We start from the raw sequence: 17,845 nt of genomic DNA on the forward strand, positions 1-17,845 counted from the left end.
GTTGAAGATGCTGCAGCTCTTTCATAATTCATAGTTTGATTTATTGTTTATTCAGTATTATTTGTCAGCCTTGCAAATCCAAACTGGACTGACTGTACATATTCTGACCAAGGAAAATAAAATTCTCACTTTGTGCAGTAATCTACACCTGGCTTTTCTGCCTCCATCCATAATAATATACATTATATAGACTAAATGTCATCTAAAGTTAATGTTTATTTGCAACATAGTATAGCAATACTATTGCATGATAAAAAACAAATAATTTTTTTTTCAAAAAAAATTCTCAATTTTGAATGTCTGGGGTTGCCAGAAGTTTGTGATGTTAAAATGGGATCACGAGCTAAAAAAGATTGGGAACCACTGCACTAGATGGACAAAAGTAATAGGACACACTGTAATCAGGTATTTTATTGCTAACATGAGGCTGAGCTACAAAACAATAATGACAAATATAATACTATATTTATAGCATCATAAATATCATTACAATAAATATTTTTATCTCACCTTCAGGGTTGATTTTGTTAACCTTTCCACCTAAAACACTCACAAAATGCTTCAGTGTGTTTTTGCTTTGTTTTATTCAACAATGTATATTTTTTTTTCAATCATTATAATTGTTTTAACTATTCTACTTCTAGATATGTGAAATATTTGTCATGTCCTGACTATAAATAATCCTTTTAAAGCATAAATAACAATCTGGTTTCTTTAAATTCACAATGTTGTACTTGCAACTCTCATTCAGAAAGATAAATCATCATTAAGCTTTAATGAAATATTGATTTGACAGTTATTGTGATTATTATTCAGCAACTTACCTGAATATTTTCAACAAATCAACAGCAATGGGAATATCTTTTTCCATACTGTGTGTATACTGATGTATATACTGAACAAAACAATTTCCATGGTTTTAAAACTTATGGATTGTTTTCTGAAGGAGCGCAGTTACAAACAGTAACTGTAAAAGAAAAAGTTACATTTTACTTGTACTTAGTTAAGTCGCAGTTGCAGTAGTCTTTTTGTCTTACATGTACCGGGTAAATACTGGAAATTAGGGGACTGTAAATCCAAACCAAGAGGGTTTTTGAAAACCCATCTGGAGAGACACTTGGTTTTCACTGGACAGAACGAGGATAAAAATTATAAACATGTGACAACAAATTAAAGCTGTCAGAGACATGTAGTGGAGTAAAAGTATAATATTTGTCTATGGAATGTGATGGACCAGCAGATACAGAAAGTGTAAAATACACTAAAAGATTATTAAATTACACAAGTGAATGGTGTGTGATTCACCTGACGGCTCCTCGTAGCTGCTGTAAGTCGCTGTAGGAGACACAACTGGGATCTCTGCAACAAAAAAAAACACACATTTCACATTGTTTTCATTTTACCGACATATGGTACACAATAAAAGTTTTGCTCTTTTTTCTGAGACAGAACAGTTTATGCTCCTAGTCTATATATGAAATGCACCGGGGGATGGATTTAATAGGATGTCTTGTTAATAATGGTTTATTTTGACACACAGATGGTCTGAAAATGTGTAGCAAGAGCGTGAGTTTCCTATTAATGCTCTGCTTCCTCCTGATTGTGGTATGTTGTGGGTACAGAGAGCCAAGGCCGTCAGGCTTGTTAAAGTAAGAGTTGGCAGCAAGCTAGATATCACAAAATTTAATATCATGCTATTAAAACCAAAAGACATTATCTTGAAAAATATACGAGAAACCAAATGTATTCATGCTACGTTGAGAAAAAAAAAAAAGCCCATTTCCTCCACTTTTACACCACATTTGTTACCTTCCCAGCAAAATTAAAGAAATCCTGCTGCAGCAGGTTCATGGGTTTAAATGATCGTGTGGCTTCTGGCCAAACGTATCACCCTGATTCGTCCAATTTCCACACACTGCTTTATCAGAAATGTCAACCCTGGAGACGTACAGTAACAGAGTGGACAAATGTTAGTGTCTGCCTGTCCTCCCAGACATTGCTGTTATCTTATCTGCTCATGCCAGCCCACTACTCGATGCTCCCAGCTGAAGCGGCTACTAGCTACCCATCTCTGTTTCTCCGAGGCGTTGGCGTTTATTGCTGAGAGGGTCTGGAATCTGCAGGCGGCAGATACAGCCAATAAACATATCAGCCATCATTTCCTTGGACTCTTTGTGGTGGATTTATTGCAAGATGGAGCGTTAACAGCGTTGAAGGCACACAAGGCCATGTTAGGCGAGTTGTAATGGTCTGTTTATCCAAGCTCAGGTTTAAACAGCCAAATATCCATCCAGAATAATGGAGCAGGGGTGTAAAAATAACACAAGAAGAAGAGTGAGAGCCACAAATTTATACATAACAACCATGTCCGGTCCTTTTCAGGGGTTGTCCTCAGCTGTTTATCAGGATTTATCTCAGAGCTTAGAGAGAAAATGAGCTTTTATTCACTTTACAGTAAGTTTTTAGCTTTCAAAAGTAGGTAGAATTTATTTTATAGGACATCATTTTATGAGTTGTATCTCATTATATCATCATTAGTTACCAAATTCATTTATTAATGCCTCATAGATGAGTAATAATATGGGTTTGTGATATGGAAACAACTTCTTGCACGACCCAAGTACAGATAGTTTGGCAGGTAATGATGTCGAAATTGGTTCTGATTTATAATTAAAAAGTAAGTTCAGGGAAATGTAACTAATAGACATCATTAAGAGTTCATAGATAAGACTGTAATAATGTCTGAAACCCACTTGTACAACATTTATTCTTTTAGTGAAAACACAAAAAGGGAGATTCCACAGTTTTTTTCACATCTAGACCACATCAGGTCCAGACACTGAAAATATTCTGTACAATTTGCAAATTTTTTACTAGTGAAAAAAAAAAAAACAACAGAGCATCATATGTTTTGCTTTTTCACATTTAAACCACAATAAACCAGATCCAGATTCTGAACTACAACAATTAAACTAGTCAAACCTGAACAACATTATTTCAGCTAAGGTAGGGGTTTTGTAAAACCTGGTTCTGAAGTTTGTAGAACCTTTATTCTAAAACACAGATAGTGATTTTAGGAACTTTTATTTGTGTGAATTCAAAATGTGACTGTTTTTTCACTTCTAAGCCCCAATAACTAGATTTAGATCATGATTTTACACTACTTACTCTAGCCTAATCTGGACAAGATTGTAAAAGGTCTTTTACAACCTGGTTTCTGGAGTTTGTGGAACCTTTGTTCTATTTGTGAAAATGCAGTTACACATTACTGTACATTTTAGTTGATCTTGATGCTTTATCATATAATGAGACCCTTAGAGTAAGCCTTATAGTGTGTTGCAATTTAATATTTCTTAATCAAATGATTTACATCAGGTTTTCCCTGTTAGTGATTTACTGTCCACTGATTCTCAGAAGTGCTTTGTTATACATTAACCCTTTAGCCCCTGACATGTCTGTGACGAGCATTCTGAATGTATGATTCATTTCACATTTTCATAAAAATTAAACTGTTTGCTCAATAGAAAAAACTTCAAAACATGCTAAGAGAATAGATGTTGTGCTCTGAATAGACATCTGAGCATGCTCAGTGCACCCACCGCCACCTGTGTAATGGGGGCAAAACACGAATAAGAATAGATGGTTTGGGCTTTTTTTGCACCATTTTCCTTATCGTTTTTACCCATGGCCACATTGGCCACAGGGTATTGTCATCAGTTGGTTGTCCGTCTGTCAGTTAGTCAGTCAGTCTGTCTGTCTGTCCACGTATGTGTAAAATCTTTGGCATGCACCACTGATTCTCAACCACAAGGGGCAGCAGACAGTCAACAACAATGACAAGGTGAGGGGAGGTACTTTCACTTTCTCACAGCTTTATTGACACATCCTATACATACAAGTCCGTCACATTACTTGTAGAATTATGTATCGACATCCAGATTGAGGACGGGTTGAGGCCCTTGAGCAGGGGCGTGGGGGGTTGGGGGTGTGCAAAACTTTGGTGTGGACTGAAAGCCGAGGGTTTTCAAGTGCGTGCTAGCTATGTTTTGTCTTTACTGTTGTTTGCAGCTTTGTTGTGATTTTCCCTTTTTTTTTTTTTTTTTACTGTGTTTTTGCTTAGTTCTTACCGTGTAACTTCTTTTTGGAGTTCAATCAGGTGCCAAAACACAGCTGGACTGATTTAGAAAAAAAGAACCCCGATACAAAAACTACTAGGCCAAAATTCAAATAGTTGTTGTTGTTCAGTGTGTTCCAGTTCACAGTTCATGTTAAATGTCCTACATCTCTTAATGATGTACATTCTGAGTGCCTGACGATGTAAAAACCAGTAAAACTTCAATTCCTCTTTTTGTCTTTTTCTGTTATTTCACCCTGTTTTGACCCTAAAACACAGTAAGCATTTATGACACTTCTCCAGCCACAAATTCCAAACAGCCCGTTTTGTTGAAATAATGTCTCAGGGATTAAGGGTTAATGAAGTAAAGATAAAAGCAGCAGGTGCTGTTAACATGAATCCAAAATGGTCTGGACCTGGTCATTGTGTGTCTGTGGCGGTCTGTGGGAGTCTTACTGATACAGGGGGCGATGGGGGAGCGGCTCTGCTGGTAGCCCTTGGCACAGCGGTTACAGGTGATCCCCGTCACTCCGTCTTTGCAGGGACACTGGCCTGTGGTTTGGTTACACGTCTTCCCTGCTGCTCCAACGGGATGGCAATCACACGCTGCAGGGGGAAGAATATAAGAAAAAAATGACACAACATAAAGCAAGATTAAACCCCAGTAAACAACTTAAACTGGAAAAAGAAAACACGAGCAGTTTACACAAGCAGCTGCGTTACAAAACAAATATCAACTTTCAAATTGCTCCAGTATGTCTCCAGCCTGTCCTCTGCTGACTTTATGTATTCCATACAATAAAAAGCAATCCTAGCCCTAAAACCTCGTAAGAAATCATTCACATTACACCAGGCTGTGTTTTCTTTCCAGACCATCGCAGATGGGGAACTGGGCCTTGCACCAGCATAAAACCTCAATCAAATTGCGCTGCTTCCCTCCACCCATAACGACCATTGGATTCTTCATTAGGTCTGGAACGCATGCAGAAGAGCAAATAACTTGATTAATTACCCTTTACCGCACAGTTTTCACATGTTAAAGTGCGATGTGTGTGTGTGTGTGTGTGTGTGTGTGTGTGTGTGTGTGTGTGTGTGTGTGTGTGTGTCTGCGTTTGTGTGTGTATGTTGATTTGTCTTTGAGATTCTTGAGAGCGGGCTTTGTGTCGTCCACACTGTTGTGATCAGACAGACTGTGTGCACTTCAGATTGAGTTTCCAATGTAAGGCTTTTTGGCAAAGAGTCCACTGCAAATACTGCCTGAATAATGTTTCCCATTAATGGACGAGTGGAACGCACTTCAAAGTCTGTTTAAGCTGTTAGTTGGGAGGATCGCATGTTAAATGTGAGAAATTTGTTCTGTGTGTGTGTGTGTGTGTGTGTGTGTGTGTGTGTGTGTGAGGGAGTGTGTGTGCTCTGCCAAACATTTACCATAAAGCCAGTGTTTGAAGTGGAAGCCCAGCCTTCCCATTAGGCCCCGAATGCGTTAAATGTACCAGCAGAGTAATCTGAAATTTGCTTGAAGTGGTGAAGTGGTCCAGTAGAGGTTGGAGTTGCTTTTAGTTGGAATTTATGGAGTTTCATGAACATAACAAGATGCATATAAATTCTTCTTCTTCTTCTTCTTCTTTTTTTTTTTTTTTTTTTAAAGATCTAGGTTCTTTGTTTTTGTTCTTCTTTACAATATAAAAGCATTTGCCAACTCTATTTGATGAAATATAATCATTAAAAAAAAAACGCTGGGCTATTCGGTTCACTTCCTCTGAGAATGTAACACCACTGAGTTTTTAAGGAAGGGATTTTTAAAGGAAATACAATAATATAATAATCAAATAACCCAGTTTACAAGGAATATTAAGAATGACATTGAGTTATGGTTTGGATTACATTGCACCTTTTCTGCCACAAAGGTTTTCTTTTGGCTGCTACTGTACAGTGTTTTCGGGACATATTTAGGATTATAATAATATGAAGGGTGGGTCTAGAACAGCTAAATTAACTTTATAAGTCACATTTTATCCTTCTTTATTAAGGACACTTCATTATATTTTCATATTAGGCCAAGAAGCTGGAAACACTATTCTTACTCTGTGTTTATTAGGCAATACAGGGTGTCCCATAAGTCTCCATACATAGGAAAAATAAACGTTTCTTGACATAAACCATTTTTATTTATATAATATGCTCTATATGACTGCCATTTTGTCGGGAACACATTTCAATGCGTGTCCTCCACTGCTGAAGAACTATAAAGAAGAAATATAAAGAAATACATGTTAGAACCATATATGTATGGAATGTATTATGTCTCCTATGTATGGAGACTTATGGGACACCCTGTATAATGTTGGTTCAAGTCATCACATGTTGATGATTGGTCATGACCTCCCGGCATTCGTTTTCAACCCATTTTGTGCTCCTACAGCATCATTTTTTGACAAGAAAGGAACTCAGTAGAAGTTAACGTAACTAGATTGATGTTGATGTTTGGGAGAGAAAACTTGGTAGAATCTAATCCTGCCCCTTTAATGGAGTTAGTTCAGTTTAAGGTGATGTACAGAATTCATTATTCCAAAATGAAACAACATAAGATTGATCCTAGAATATCTTCATTATGTGATTGATGCAAATCTGCTGAAGGCTCCCTGGTAAACTTTATCTGGACATGTTCAAAACTGTACAAGTTCTCCTGCAAAGTATTTAAGTGGTTTTCTGACAAATGTTTGTGTTTAATCCTAAATCAGAAATGGCAGAGTTTGGGTAATCTCAGTTTCTACTAAGATACAGTGTCTCTGCACAGATTAGTATTATCCATGGAATAGTCAATCTATAGTCATAGATTGAAGACTCTGAAAATCAGAAACTGCCCCTCAATTCAAGGCATGGCCAAAGCTAATGTAGTAGTAATATAGTACTGCAAATGTAGAAAACTCAACACCATATGATGGACAAACAAATTCTATGATATTTGGCAACCATTTTTAGATCATCTTGTGCAGCTTCCACATGAGCAACTTCTTTCTTCTTTAGTGATACAACAGTATATTTCAGTGTTCTGTAATGTAGCACTGTCTTCACTTTTTATTTGGTTAAATTCTTGTATTTTTGCCAACTTATTCATTACCTCTGCCAGGAGGTATTGTGATCGCTTTGCTTTGTGTGCATGCGTGCATGCGTGTTTGTTTGTTAGCAAGATAACTCAAAAAGCTCCCCTGCCCCCCCCACCCCCACCCCCAAACCACCACAATTTAATAATTTCTTCCTTGTGCCAGAATCAACATTTCCTGAAAATTTCATGAAAATCCATCCATAACTTTTTGAGTTATCTTGCTAGCAAACAAACAAACAAACAAACAAACAAACATGCACGGGAGGCAGATCTGTCTTGGCGGAGGTCTGCGCTCTCCGAGTACTTTTCTTGTTTTCATTGGTATTACCTTAATTGTATGTTTTTATAACAACAGGGAAAATATTGATAAAAAAAAAAGTTAATACAAGTACTTATATTGGTAATTAATGACAGAGGCTGGTTGATGACCTGAGTTTGACTCCCAGGGCTTTTCTGTGTGGAGTTTGCATGTATTTTCTGTCTTCTCGTGCCATCAAACACATATATGCTAGGTCAATTCTCCTGTCAGGTACTGGAATAGATTTGGACCTAGTCCGCAGGCACCTTCGGTGACAACCCAGTGCTTCTTGATGAGGAAAAGTTTTCCCATAGGAACAGTAAAAAAAATTGAACAAAGTGAAGTGAAGTGAACAAAAACCTTTGAAGGAAGCGTCTGGAGAAGGTTATGGTGGAACATCAAAGCTTGTGGACCCACAGGAGTTCATGCCCTGTTTTATTCTGTTCATTTTTGCATTTCTCTCTTTGACCATTTTTTCCTAACCTTAACCAAGTTGTTTTTATGCATAAACCACAACTGTGTCCTTGAACTTCACTGAGGAAAACTGAAAAGTGGTGCCCTGATCAGGCATCAGTATGTGAGAATGCGTAGCAGATTTTTATATACTTTTTTATACTTTTATACTTGCTATATGGTGGAGTGCACTCTGCAATCTCAAAGTCCCTTGTTGGTGGAAAACCACAGGCTTAAAGTCCAAAGTGGGAACATTAATTAATTTCATGCCTTGCAGTGGGGGGCCTGTGGAGCTGAATATTTGCTGAGGTGTTCAGGGAAGTGAAGCATAACTCTGCTTCATCTCTGTGGACTCACTCCGTCTGGTTAAAGGCTTGGACTGCCAAGGGGTCGAGAGGGGAAAAAACAAACTCTTATAGGGGCAGGGTTGGGGAGGAGGGCAGTGGGGGGGCAGGGGCACGGTGGTTCTCTGAGAGCCATGTTTACACAGCGCTTGATGAGGGGTGAAGTTGTTAATCTGGGAAATAAAGCATAAGGCATTCCACGCTACCACTAGAGATGTAGGCGTACTATAGTACAGTTTTTTTCCCACTAAAACACTGCCTATAAGCTAATTGTCCGGAGGTCCATTTTGAGAGTTCTGGGGAAGAGGGAGGGGTCGAAGAATGAAAGCAGACTTCCTTTTGGCAGCTTTGGCGCGGTGCTGTATTTCCTGTCCAACAACAGCAGAGCGGGATGGTTGGCTGATTTGAACAATAAATACAGCGATTTCTAACTGATGTCACATCTCTCTGACTTTGTCACCTGAGGAGAATGGCAGCAATCAGGCTGTTTGGGTTTGATCCCAGAGCTCGGGGAAGGAAGGGAGAGAGATGGGGAGAGGGGCTTCAGGTTACTGATCCAGCTGTTTGGAAAGACTTCATGGAGATCTATGGATGTTGCTACATCCTGAACCTAACCTGCTCCCAGCTCCGCCCCCTTGAACTTAACTACTCCCCAAATATAGCTTATAAAAATGTTTGGGCTGGCAGTGTGAAACAACACTGCAAAGAACCATTTGTCATTTTTAAGTGTGGATGATATATCAGGTTCTGTTCAGCCACATGGAGTAAATCAAGCCCAGCATTCAGTGATCTCTGTGTGACTGTCTGATCATAAAAGATGGACTTTTTCAGCCTCTGTTTGTCGCTTACGCCTTTGCTTTGCATTTGATGTGAGCTGAGTGAGTCAGAGTGAATTACTATGGGGGGACTGTTGTGGCATGCAGTAGGAAATATCATGTTCCTGCTCCTGCATTTAAACAGCCAGCGGTGTACCAAGAAAAGGGGGCACTGGAGGATAGGCATCCTGAGACACTGTCACCAGCCAATCACAGTTCAGCAGTGGATGCGGCTGAAGACCACAATATGAGCCTCGAGCCCAGAGTCGCTCATTTGTCATGAGTGTGTGGTAACAGTTGTGATGTTAATGTCCAGTGGCATGCAGGAAGATTGTTTGATTCTTCTGCTAAACTTCGAGATTTCTAAAAACATTTGTTGCAGCCTGTGCATAAATCTGTCTCTTCCTGCATGTACTGAAATGTTTTTTAATGCTTCTATGGACTGTTTTGCTTGTGAGTGTGAAGACAGAGTGACTGATTGACAGCAGTTTGTTTACTCAGGGCCTCGGAGCCTGGTTTTACTCCCTGAGGTACTCCAACACAGAAGGAGCTGAGCTTTTGTCTCCCCACACATTAATCCTCAGCAGCTTGGTCCCAAACCTGACATACATGCTCACACCTGTGTGTGTGTGTTTTTTTGTGCTTATTCGCACATGTGTATGTGTGTTGTAAGAATGAATTGAGGCGCGGGACGATTAGCGCGTTGTTTCCACTGCTCTGCTCAGTGAATCAGCTCACACCTCTGCTCTGTTTGTTATGTTTGTCTTGTCAGGGATCCACACGGGACCCCAAATAGCTCAGGAGCTGCACGGGTCAGTTCACTGACACTGGGACAGGTGGGTGCTATTCTCCAAACTTTTGAAAGAATTCCTTCAGTACCTGAAGTGTGAAAAGGGGCCTGGTGAATGGAGAGTGTGTGTAGGGAGGGCTTATCTAAGGCTTATTCCTCAGTTTCACACAAGGGGAACTAAACTCTAAGTCTTGTTTTGAAATTAAAGCCATCATGGAAGCAAAGCCAGAAGTCATTATGGACTCATTAGTGTTACCTTAACGCTCCAATAAATGTACAGGTGGTAAATTTTTGTAAATTATTCCTCAGTTAATTGGATTTTAAGGTTGATGGAAGGCCATCATGCCTGCTGTGTGAGCACTGATTGACAAATATGATAGACAATTTGTTCCGTCAGTTACAGTTGCTGTATTTGTTTATAGAAAGACCTGTGGAAACTTCCTTCAGATCTAAAGGACCGTGTTTTAATCATACAAGTTGTTGACTTTTAACAGCATTTCCTGAATAAGTTACTTCTAGCATTAGCCTATTGGTCCTCTATATCAGGGGTGTCAAACATAAGGCCTATGGGCCAAAACTGGCCCACCAAAGGGTACAATCCAGGATGAATTCGCAAAGTGCAAAAATTGCACTGAAAATATCAAGAGTTGAAGGTGTTCAGGGGCCACATACAACCCAATGTTATCTCGAGTAAAATAATAACATAATAACCTATAAATAATGACAACTCCACATTTTCTCCTTGGTTTACTGGGAAAAAGGTAAAATTATATTTTGAAGATATTTACAAAACAAAACATCCTGTTACAATAAAATGAACAAATACAAACAACCTGAAATGGCTTAAGAAAAATATGTGCAATTTTAACAACTTTTTATGAATATGAATGTGGCCCCTGAACTAAAATGAGTTTGACACCCCTGGTCTATATCAAAAATAAGGTATAATGTATACAACGTCCTGGCTACATTTTATGTTTCCCAGGTTGGTGCAGTTGAGAACTAATATGCATTTCACTGGTGATATGTTTTCCATTTTGATTATTATTTTGTGCCTTATTTTTACTTCCTTTAAAGAGATGTTTGTGTTGACAGTTTTGTGTGTTGCTAAATTAGATGCAGGCCTCAGAGTCAATGTCAGTTCTGTGCTGATCTGTGTCTGAAAAATAAGATTTAAATGTTAAGAAAAGATATGTGGCTTTTGGAAAATAGGTCCAATTAAAGAATTGTTCACATCTCCAATTGGGACAGGACTGGGGCTGGTCACCTAGAGGGGTGGACAGCAGAGAAACCCACAAGATCCAAATGCATATCATCTCTTTTTGGTACACTGTGTGATTTCTGGACTGTCTTCGGTGTCACTTTTGCTCTCCTCCCTCTTGTCTACATATGGTCATGTGTGGTTCCAAAAACCCATGTAATGCAAAATTATATCCTGAAAATTGTTGACAAATCAATAACACAATAAAATTTTACCTGAAATTTTGCACAAAAATGGCCTTTTCATATCCTGTTACCTTTGCATGCTCTCCGGTGAGAGATGGACTTGGTCATGTCCCTGTAGTAACCCTCTTTGCAGTAGTGGCAGTGGCGTCCTGCTGTGTTGTGGCGACAGTTGAGGCAGACGCCGCCGCTTCGTCGACCTGACAGCTTGTACAGCTCCATGTTGAAACGACAGCGACGGGCGTGGAGGTTACAGTGGCAGGCTGTGAAGAGAGATCCAGGATAATGAACACTCTGCTTTCTGTCTTTGACGTAACACCTTTACTGTTTGTACATCCACTGTTTTTCCACTGTGTTTGTGGAAGTCTAACACATGTTCATTATGCAGTTCTTTCTTATGTGATAAGCCAAAGAAGAATTACATGACCAACATGTTGGTATTAGACTCCATTTGAAAGGGAACATCTAGTTTCAATGAGCCTGTTTGCATTCACACTAACACTCCGATCATCATCTGATTTCTAGAGTTATCAGATTATTTAAGTGATCATGTAAACAGCATAATGTGATATGCTAATGTGAGATAAGAGCAGTAATCTGATTATGATAAAACTGATTAATACACCTGGATTTCTCCCCAATATTCCAATGTCTTTGTGCATGTAAAGCTGTTAATCTGATTTATTTCATTATTTTACATGAAATGATAGAGAATGAAAGTTAAGTAGTCAAACGTGAGTTGAAGACAATGATAGGAAGTTTGAGTCACTATGTACGTGCAAACTCTGAAAGAAATCCAATAATGGACTGAAACGTGAAGTAGAATTTTTCAATTATCGGATTTCTGAAGTTCATGTAAATGTATCAGATCCAATTACAGTAGAACCTCACAAGGTGAGTGCACTATTATATGAGTAATTTGCTTTATGAGTCACCGTTGAGAAATTTTTGTCTTGAAATACAAGTGGAAATCCACAGTATGAGCGTGATTCATACTAGCCGCCACTAGTCAGCGCTAAGCTTGCACTTGTCCTGTGAGCAGACCTGCAAGTGTAGGTAGTGAAGAAAGTGAGGCTAAACTTCACAAATTAAGTGAAGTGAGAGGGAAAATGCCAGAAATTCTCCATGGAAGGACATTCTCTTTCCAAACAAGCTCCACTGTCTTCTTTGAGCACAGATCATCCCATCTGTAAGGTAAATAAGTTAACGAAGTCGCTATTGCCACAGTACTGTGGGAATCAGTGCCCTCATTATATCATGTGTAGACTGGTAACCTGTAACCTGCCACCCTGCTGCCACAGTACTGTGGCAATAAGCATTGCATGCCATGTGCCTATCTGGTAACAGGAAAAGGCTAGGTACCAGTTACTGGAAGCTGGTTTGTGTGCCTATTCACTCTTTCAGTTTCAGCATGTAGGCAAACAACATGAAACGGGGCGACTGTTTTGCCTCATATAAGGAATTTGCCAGGGTTTTTGATGAATATAAATCAGCCACTGGGACAATGTTCAGAGTGCAGAATTGGAATCATTTGATTGGCTCTGTGGCAATGGACAAACCAATATGTCGTGCCACAGTACTGTGGCACTAGCCATTGCCATAAGTTAACAAAACCAGTTGGTTTCTTTTACATTGTCTTTTATTATGTTTTCATAATTGTTATTTTTTTTTCCTTCTAACTGCACTTTTTCTGTTTTAAAAAGCCTTAATAAAAGAAATTGTGGGTGATTTTGGGGGACTGGAATGGATTAATTATATTTCAGTTACTTTCAATAGGGAAAATGGATTTTTGTAAAATGTGTAAATCACAAAAGAGCTTGGTTATGGAATGAATTAAACTCTGAAACTGCAAGTTTCTACTGTATTACAATTATCTCCCAGTTATCAGATTTTTTGTGTCATGTAAATGAGCACAGTGTTTAACTTGTGGTCCAAGTCCAACCTAAGTTACATCTGTTCAACTGTAGTTAAAATATAACCCTAATCCTTAGTGATATTAAGAGGCTACATTTAATGCACAGTTTTGTACATTTTTAAGACTCTCATGTTGTGCAGTTTTGCTGGTGTTCATGTTTTCACTCAAGTTGCATGGTTACACAGTCCCCTGTCAGTTGAGAAACCCCAAAGCCTCCAATTCATGGAACCAAATGCGCTGTCATCAAGCAGAAGAATGGCGCTGTTTTTCTTAGCTCCTGAAAAGATGACATTTTGGAAATATGAGCACGCTATATGACAGCGATGAACTCAACACACAATGTTTTGCAATTGTGGAGAGAGCCAAGTGTGGTCATCGGAGATCCTGAGAAAATACTTTGACTTTAAATACATGACAAAATCTCCGTATTATGGTTGAATTTGTCATATTAATTCAACAGGTTATTGAAACAGATGGTCTAGCTTGAGAATAATAAACCCTAAAAAAACGTGTCCTGGTTAGGCTCTCCTTCATTTGGCCACCTGCTTGTGAATTTAACCTCTGACCTCTGGTAATGTCAGGCAGGAAAACTTTCTTCCGCTCTCCCACACATCTGAGAAACTGCTCTATTCTATGATTTATTGTCGTTGCTATTTTTTCTCGTTAATATTGACCCCGAAGTTCATATTCTTCACACACGAATGCATCGCTGCATTTTCTTTTTTCTACTGTCACCATCTTTGTGTAAATGTCGTTTTTTTGCGTCTAGGTCACTTGTTTCCCTCATGAAGCTTGGGCACTCCGTTCAGCCCTAGCTGCTCCTCACATTTGGGTAATCTCTCCATCTTAATGTTATTACAGGGAGATGCAGGCGATAAGACTGTCACATATGCTCCGTGTTCATCAGCACTCTAAATCACGTACAAACAGACTCACACCTGCCAGGGGAACAGAGAAGGCAGGTGGCTGGGATTCAGAAACACTTCTCCTGAATGGGGGGCCTATGCATACGCGCGCATGCACGCACACGCACACACACACACACACACACACGTAAACAGAGGTGTTTGGCAGCTGTCACAGGCTTATCTCCCACACATCCCTCCCCAGGGCTGATCCAACACACTCAACCAACAACAGAAACACACACACTCCCTCCTCTCTTTCCCTCTTAACTCTTTACTACTTTCTTATCCCAGATGTTATCTCCTCTTATGGGAAGTGTGAGGGAAAATGCAACGGGGTCTTTTTCATGAATAGGAAATGGAATGTGCTTAGTTTTCAGCACTGAAGAAACTCAATGCTGGTACCGCACTTTCATCTTCCAAAATATTCACAGACAGATGTGTGTTTGCTGCAACACTGCACTTCAAAGAACACAATTACTTTTTTTATACCCAGCTAGAGTCTTGTTTTTGGTCTACTTGTCAGGTCCAGTAAAGACAATCTGATAACTTTGTTGACTCTTTAACGTGAATCAGAATCAATAATCAAAAATCTGAATAATTAATCCCAGGGGGAAATGAGTGGGTGTTAGAGTTCGCAATTCAAGTATAATAAAAAGTAGCAGGGAAGGAATTATCAATAGAAAAAAAAAAAAAAAAAAATATATATATATATATATATATATATATATATATATATATATATACACACACACACACACACACACACACACACACACACACCAAATATGTACAATATGTACTAGAAAATATATTCTCAGTATGATAATTAAAGAAATATACATAATAAATGTGCAAAAATATAGTTGTGTGTAATAAGAATTATGTGGTTACAAGGTGAAATGAACCTGGTACTTCCTTGTATGTGTGTGTAATGAGATTACTAATAAGGGCTATCTCTCCAGCTGTCCCCAGGCTCTTGTAATGAGCGCTGTGCTATCTCATTCACACACCCCCACACTGCTCACACACTCACCACAGTAGATGTCCAGTGGTGACAGTAACTTGAGTGCTGATAAGACTTCTTTGGAGAAGTTGCAGCAAATGCATACCATTTATACAATGTCAGAACGTCATAGCTTTATTTGTCAATCATTATCATTGCTCATGATTCTATATAACAAAGACCTGCTCCATTGTAAACATCCAGAGCAGAGATAGATTTTCTCTTCTGATCTCAGTTCTGTCTTGGTTCAGAGTAATAAAAATGATATTAAAAAAAGGCAAAAAATAATGTGGAATATTTCCACAGTTAAATACCTCTGTTTCTCTCTCCTACCACATGATGTGGATGATTTAATGTCCTACATGTATTTCTGTAACTTGGTGTAAGGGACATTATGCGCTTTTTTTAAAAACATTTTTTGCAGCTGCACATTTGGAATGAATTAGGGAGGGTAGTAGTGAACAGATAAAGGAAAGAAGGAACTATCTTAAGTAGCTGGAAATCTTGGGAAAATGTTACAGGAATGTCGCTGTAATTGTCAAATTGGCAACTTAAAATATAATAATATGCATCTTAGAAAGAGACCCGTAGGTCATGTGTTCCACAAACCAAACTGGACCCTTTTATTCAGCCTAAAAACTGTTTGATCACATTGTTTTACCCCATGAATAATTTCTCTCTATTAAATATCTGATAAATTCTCTATTCATAAGCACAAAATTAACATTTGCTGTTTTACTTTATTTTGCACTCCAAATGCCACATTGTTCTTACTGTTGAAAATCTCATCAAATCCAGTCTTCAAATGGCCAAAAACAGTGTCAAATCAGACACACAGGCAAGCATATCATCCAGCAATAAAAGCTTATTTGTAGTTCTGTAGATCAAACCAAAACCAAACAAGTGATTAAGCTGAGTTTGAGTAAAATTTTAGCCAAGGTAGCTCTGAAACAGTTTCTTACAGACTTTAAAAATAAGATAAAATGATAACCATTAGTTCAGCTGTGCATTTACTTAGTTCTGACTTGTCTCAATAAAAATATTAATACAAATATTTCTGTTAAATATTTTAAGTTAAAATTGGTCAGATTTGACCAGAAACACAAAAGCAAGGTTAAAGCAGTGTATGGCTTTCATCACATTTTTTTTTTTCAAATTTGTTTTAGTTAGTCGTTCGGAACTTTGAAGATGACTCCATCATAAACACAGTTTACATAACAAACTGAAACGTCACTCGGGCCTTTTCAGAAATTTTGTTGCAAAGTGCATTGTGGGAATGGCGACCAAGCAAAAATGATCTCTCACAGATCCAGCAAGAAAACAAGCTAGATAACTACAAGGTAAAATTATACAGTTCCACCAGGGTTGTTTTATAGAATGAGTATAGCCGATGGATGGAGGTAAAGGCGACATTTGGGTTCAGCACTCACAAAGAAACAGTGAAATTGCCGCTCCGTGGAATTCCCATTCAAGTTCTTAAAAGTTAAACTAAACAATTTTTAAGTGTAAAATAATATATATCAAGTTTAAAGACATTTTTTTCAGATGATCTGCTTTCTCTGATTTTTTGATGGACATCCAGAGCAGCAAGGTGTCTTTTCTGGTCTGCTTTCATTTGCTTTCAAGGGCCTACTTACAGCTATGCTATTCCAATCTATTTATGTTCAAGTGCCATCTATCAGGCTTAGTCAAGGAAGTGCTGCTGGTGGGTGTGCATACTGCATGGAAATTACACATCCCACAGCTCGGTGGAGGCGGTTTTCTCGCCCTGTCTACAGAGGAGAGTCCACTTCAGAAACAATCAAATGTCTGTGTATGTGATGATCGCTAATGAAATTTGGTTATGGATGAACTGCTGGAATTTACCAGCCCTGTCAACAGGTGTTGGATTTTGAAGTGTACAATCTGTGTGATCAGCGTTACAAAGAATTCACAGCTTCCTCGAAGATGGAGAAGGAAAGAATTCTGGCACAATTGTTGTTTATCCAGGGCCAATTATTCTCTCACTGTGTGTAATCCTGTGCAGATTCTGAACTGATGATGCGTCTCATCGCTGTCTGTGATCAGAGGAAATGACAACAGCACATTTTTAACAGATTACAGAGACATATTTTTGACAAAAGTCGGTTATTTACAAATACAAAAACACGCACAGAAGTACAACTATATGGATTGTGAAATATCTTTACTAGCTCTATAGTATAGGCCAAACGTGTTTTTCTTCCTGGTCATAGCGTTTCAAACTTACCGAAGCCTTCCCTGTACCGTGTGCAGAGATTATACAATGCTTGCATAACATTTGTGGTCTATATGTGGGTGATGTTTCAGAACATCAGCGTCAGGAGAGTTATTAAGTGCCTCTGCACCTTTTATTTAAGTGTATTAAAAAAAGATTTACAATGGCACTTTGATGGATGAAGTTATGGCAAATCCTTTTGTTTGAAGTTAGACATACTATATATATAATATAAAGAACCATGACAGCCGCTCTGGAAGGACATGAAGGAAGAGTCAGCATTGGCGGCAGAACAATCACCAACTTGTGCTTTGCTGATGACATTGATGGGTTAGCTAGCAGCGAAAACAGCTTTGCATCCTGGGTGAACATCGTGACAAGTCATCAGCAGCTTAAACATGGAAACTCAGTGCAGAAAAG

The 17,845-nt window shown here is 38.6% G+C and overlaps 1 protein-coding gene across 1 annotated transcript in view; it reads right to left on the reverse strand.

The window, feature by feature from the left end:
* The window catches only part of ntn1b (netrin 1b), a 64,310-nt gene that overhangs the window by 18,747 nt on the left and 27,718 nt on the right, over positions 1-17,845 (reverse strand). The window contains exons 3-5 of the mRNA XM_030140156.1: positions 11,438-11,626; positions 4,571-4,720; positions 1,306-1,359 (exon numbers count right to left, since the gene is read on the reverse strand). Of these exons, the coding sequence (XP_029996016.1) occupies positions 1,306-1,359; positions 4,571-4,720; positions 11,438-11,626 (393 nt within the window). The remainder of the gene's footprint in view (positions 1-1,305; positions 1,360-4,570; positions 4,721-11,437; positions 11,627-17,845) is intronic.

This window comes from Sphaeramia orbicularis, chromosome 8, assembly GCF_902148855.1.
Source record: "Sphaeramia orbicularis chromosome 8, fSphaOr1.1, whole genome shotgun sequence".
Taxonomy (NCBI): Eukaryota; Metazoa; Chordata; class Actinopteri; order Kurtiformes; family Apogonidae; genus Sphaeramia; species Sphaeramia orbicularis.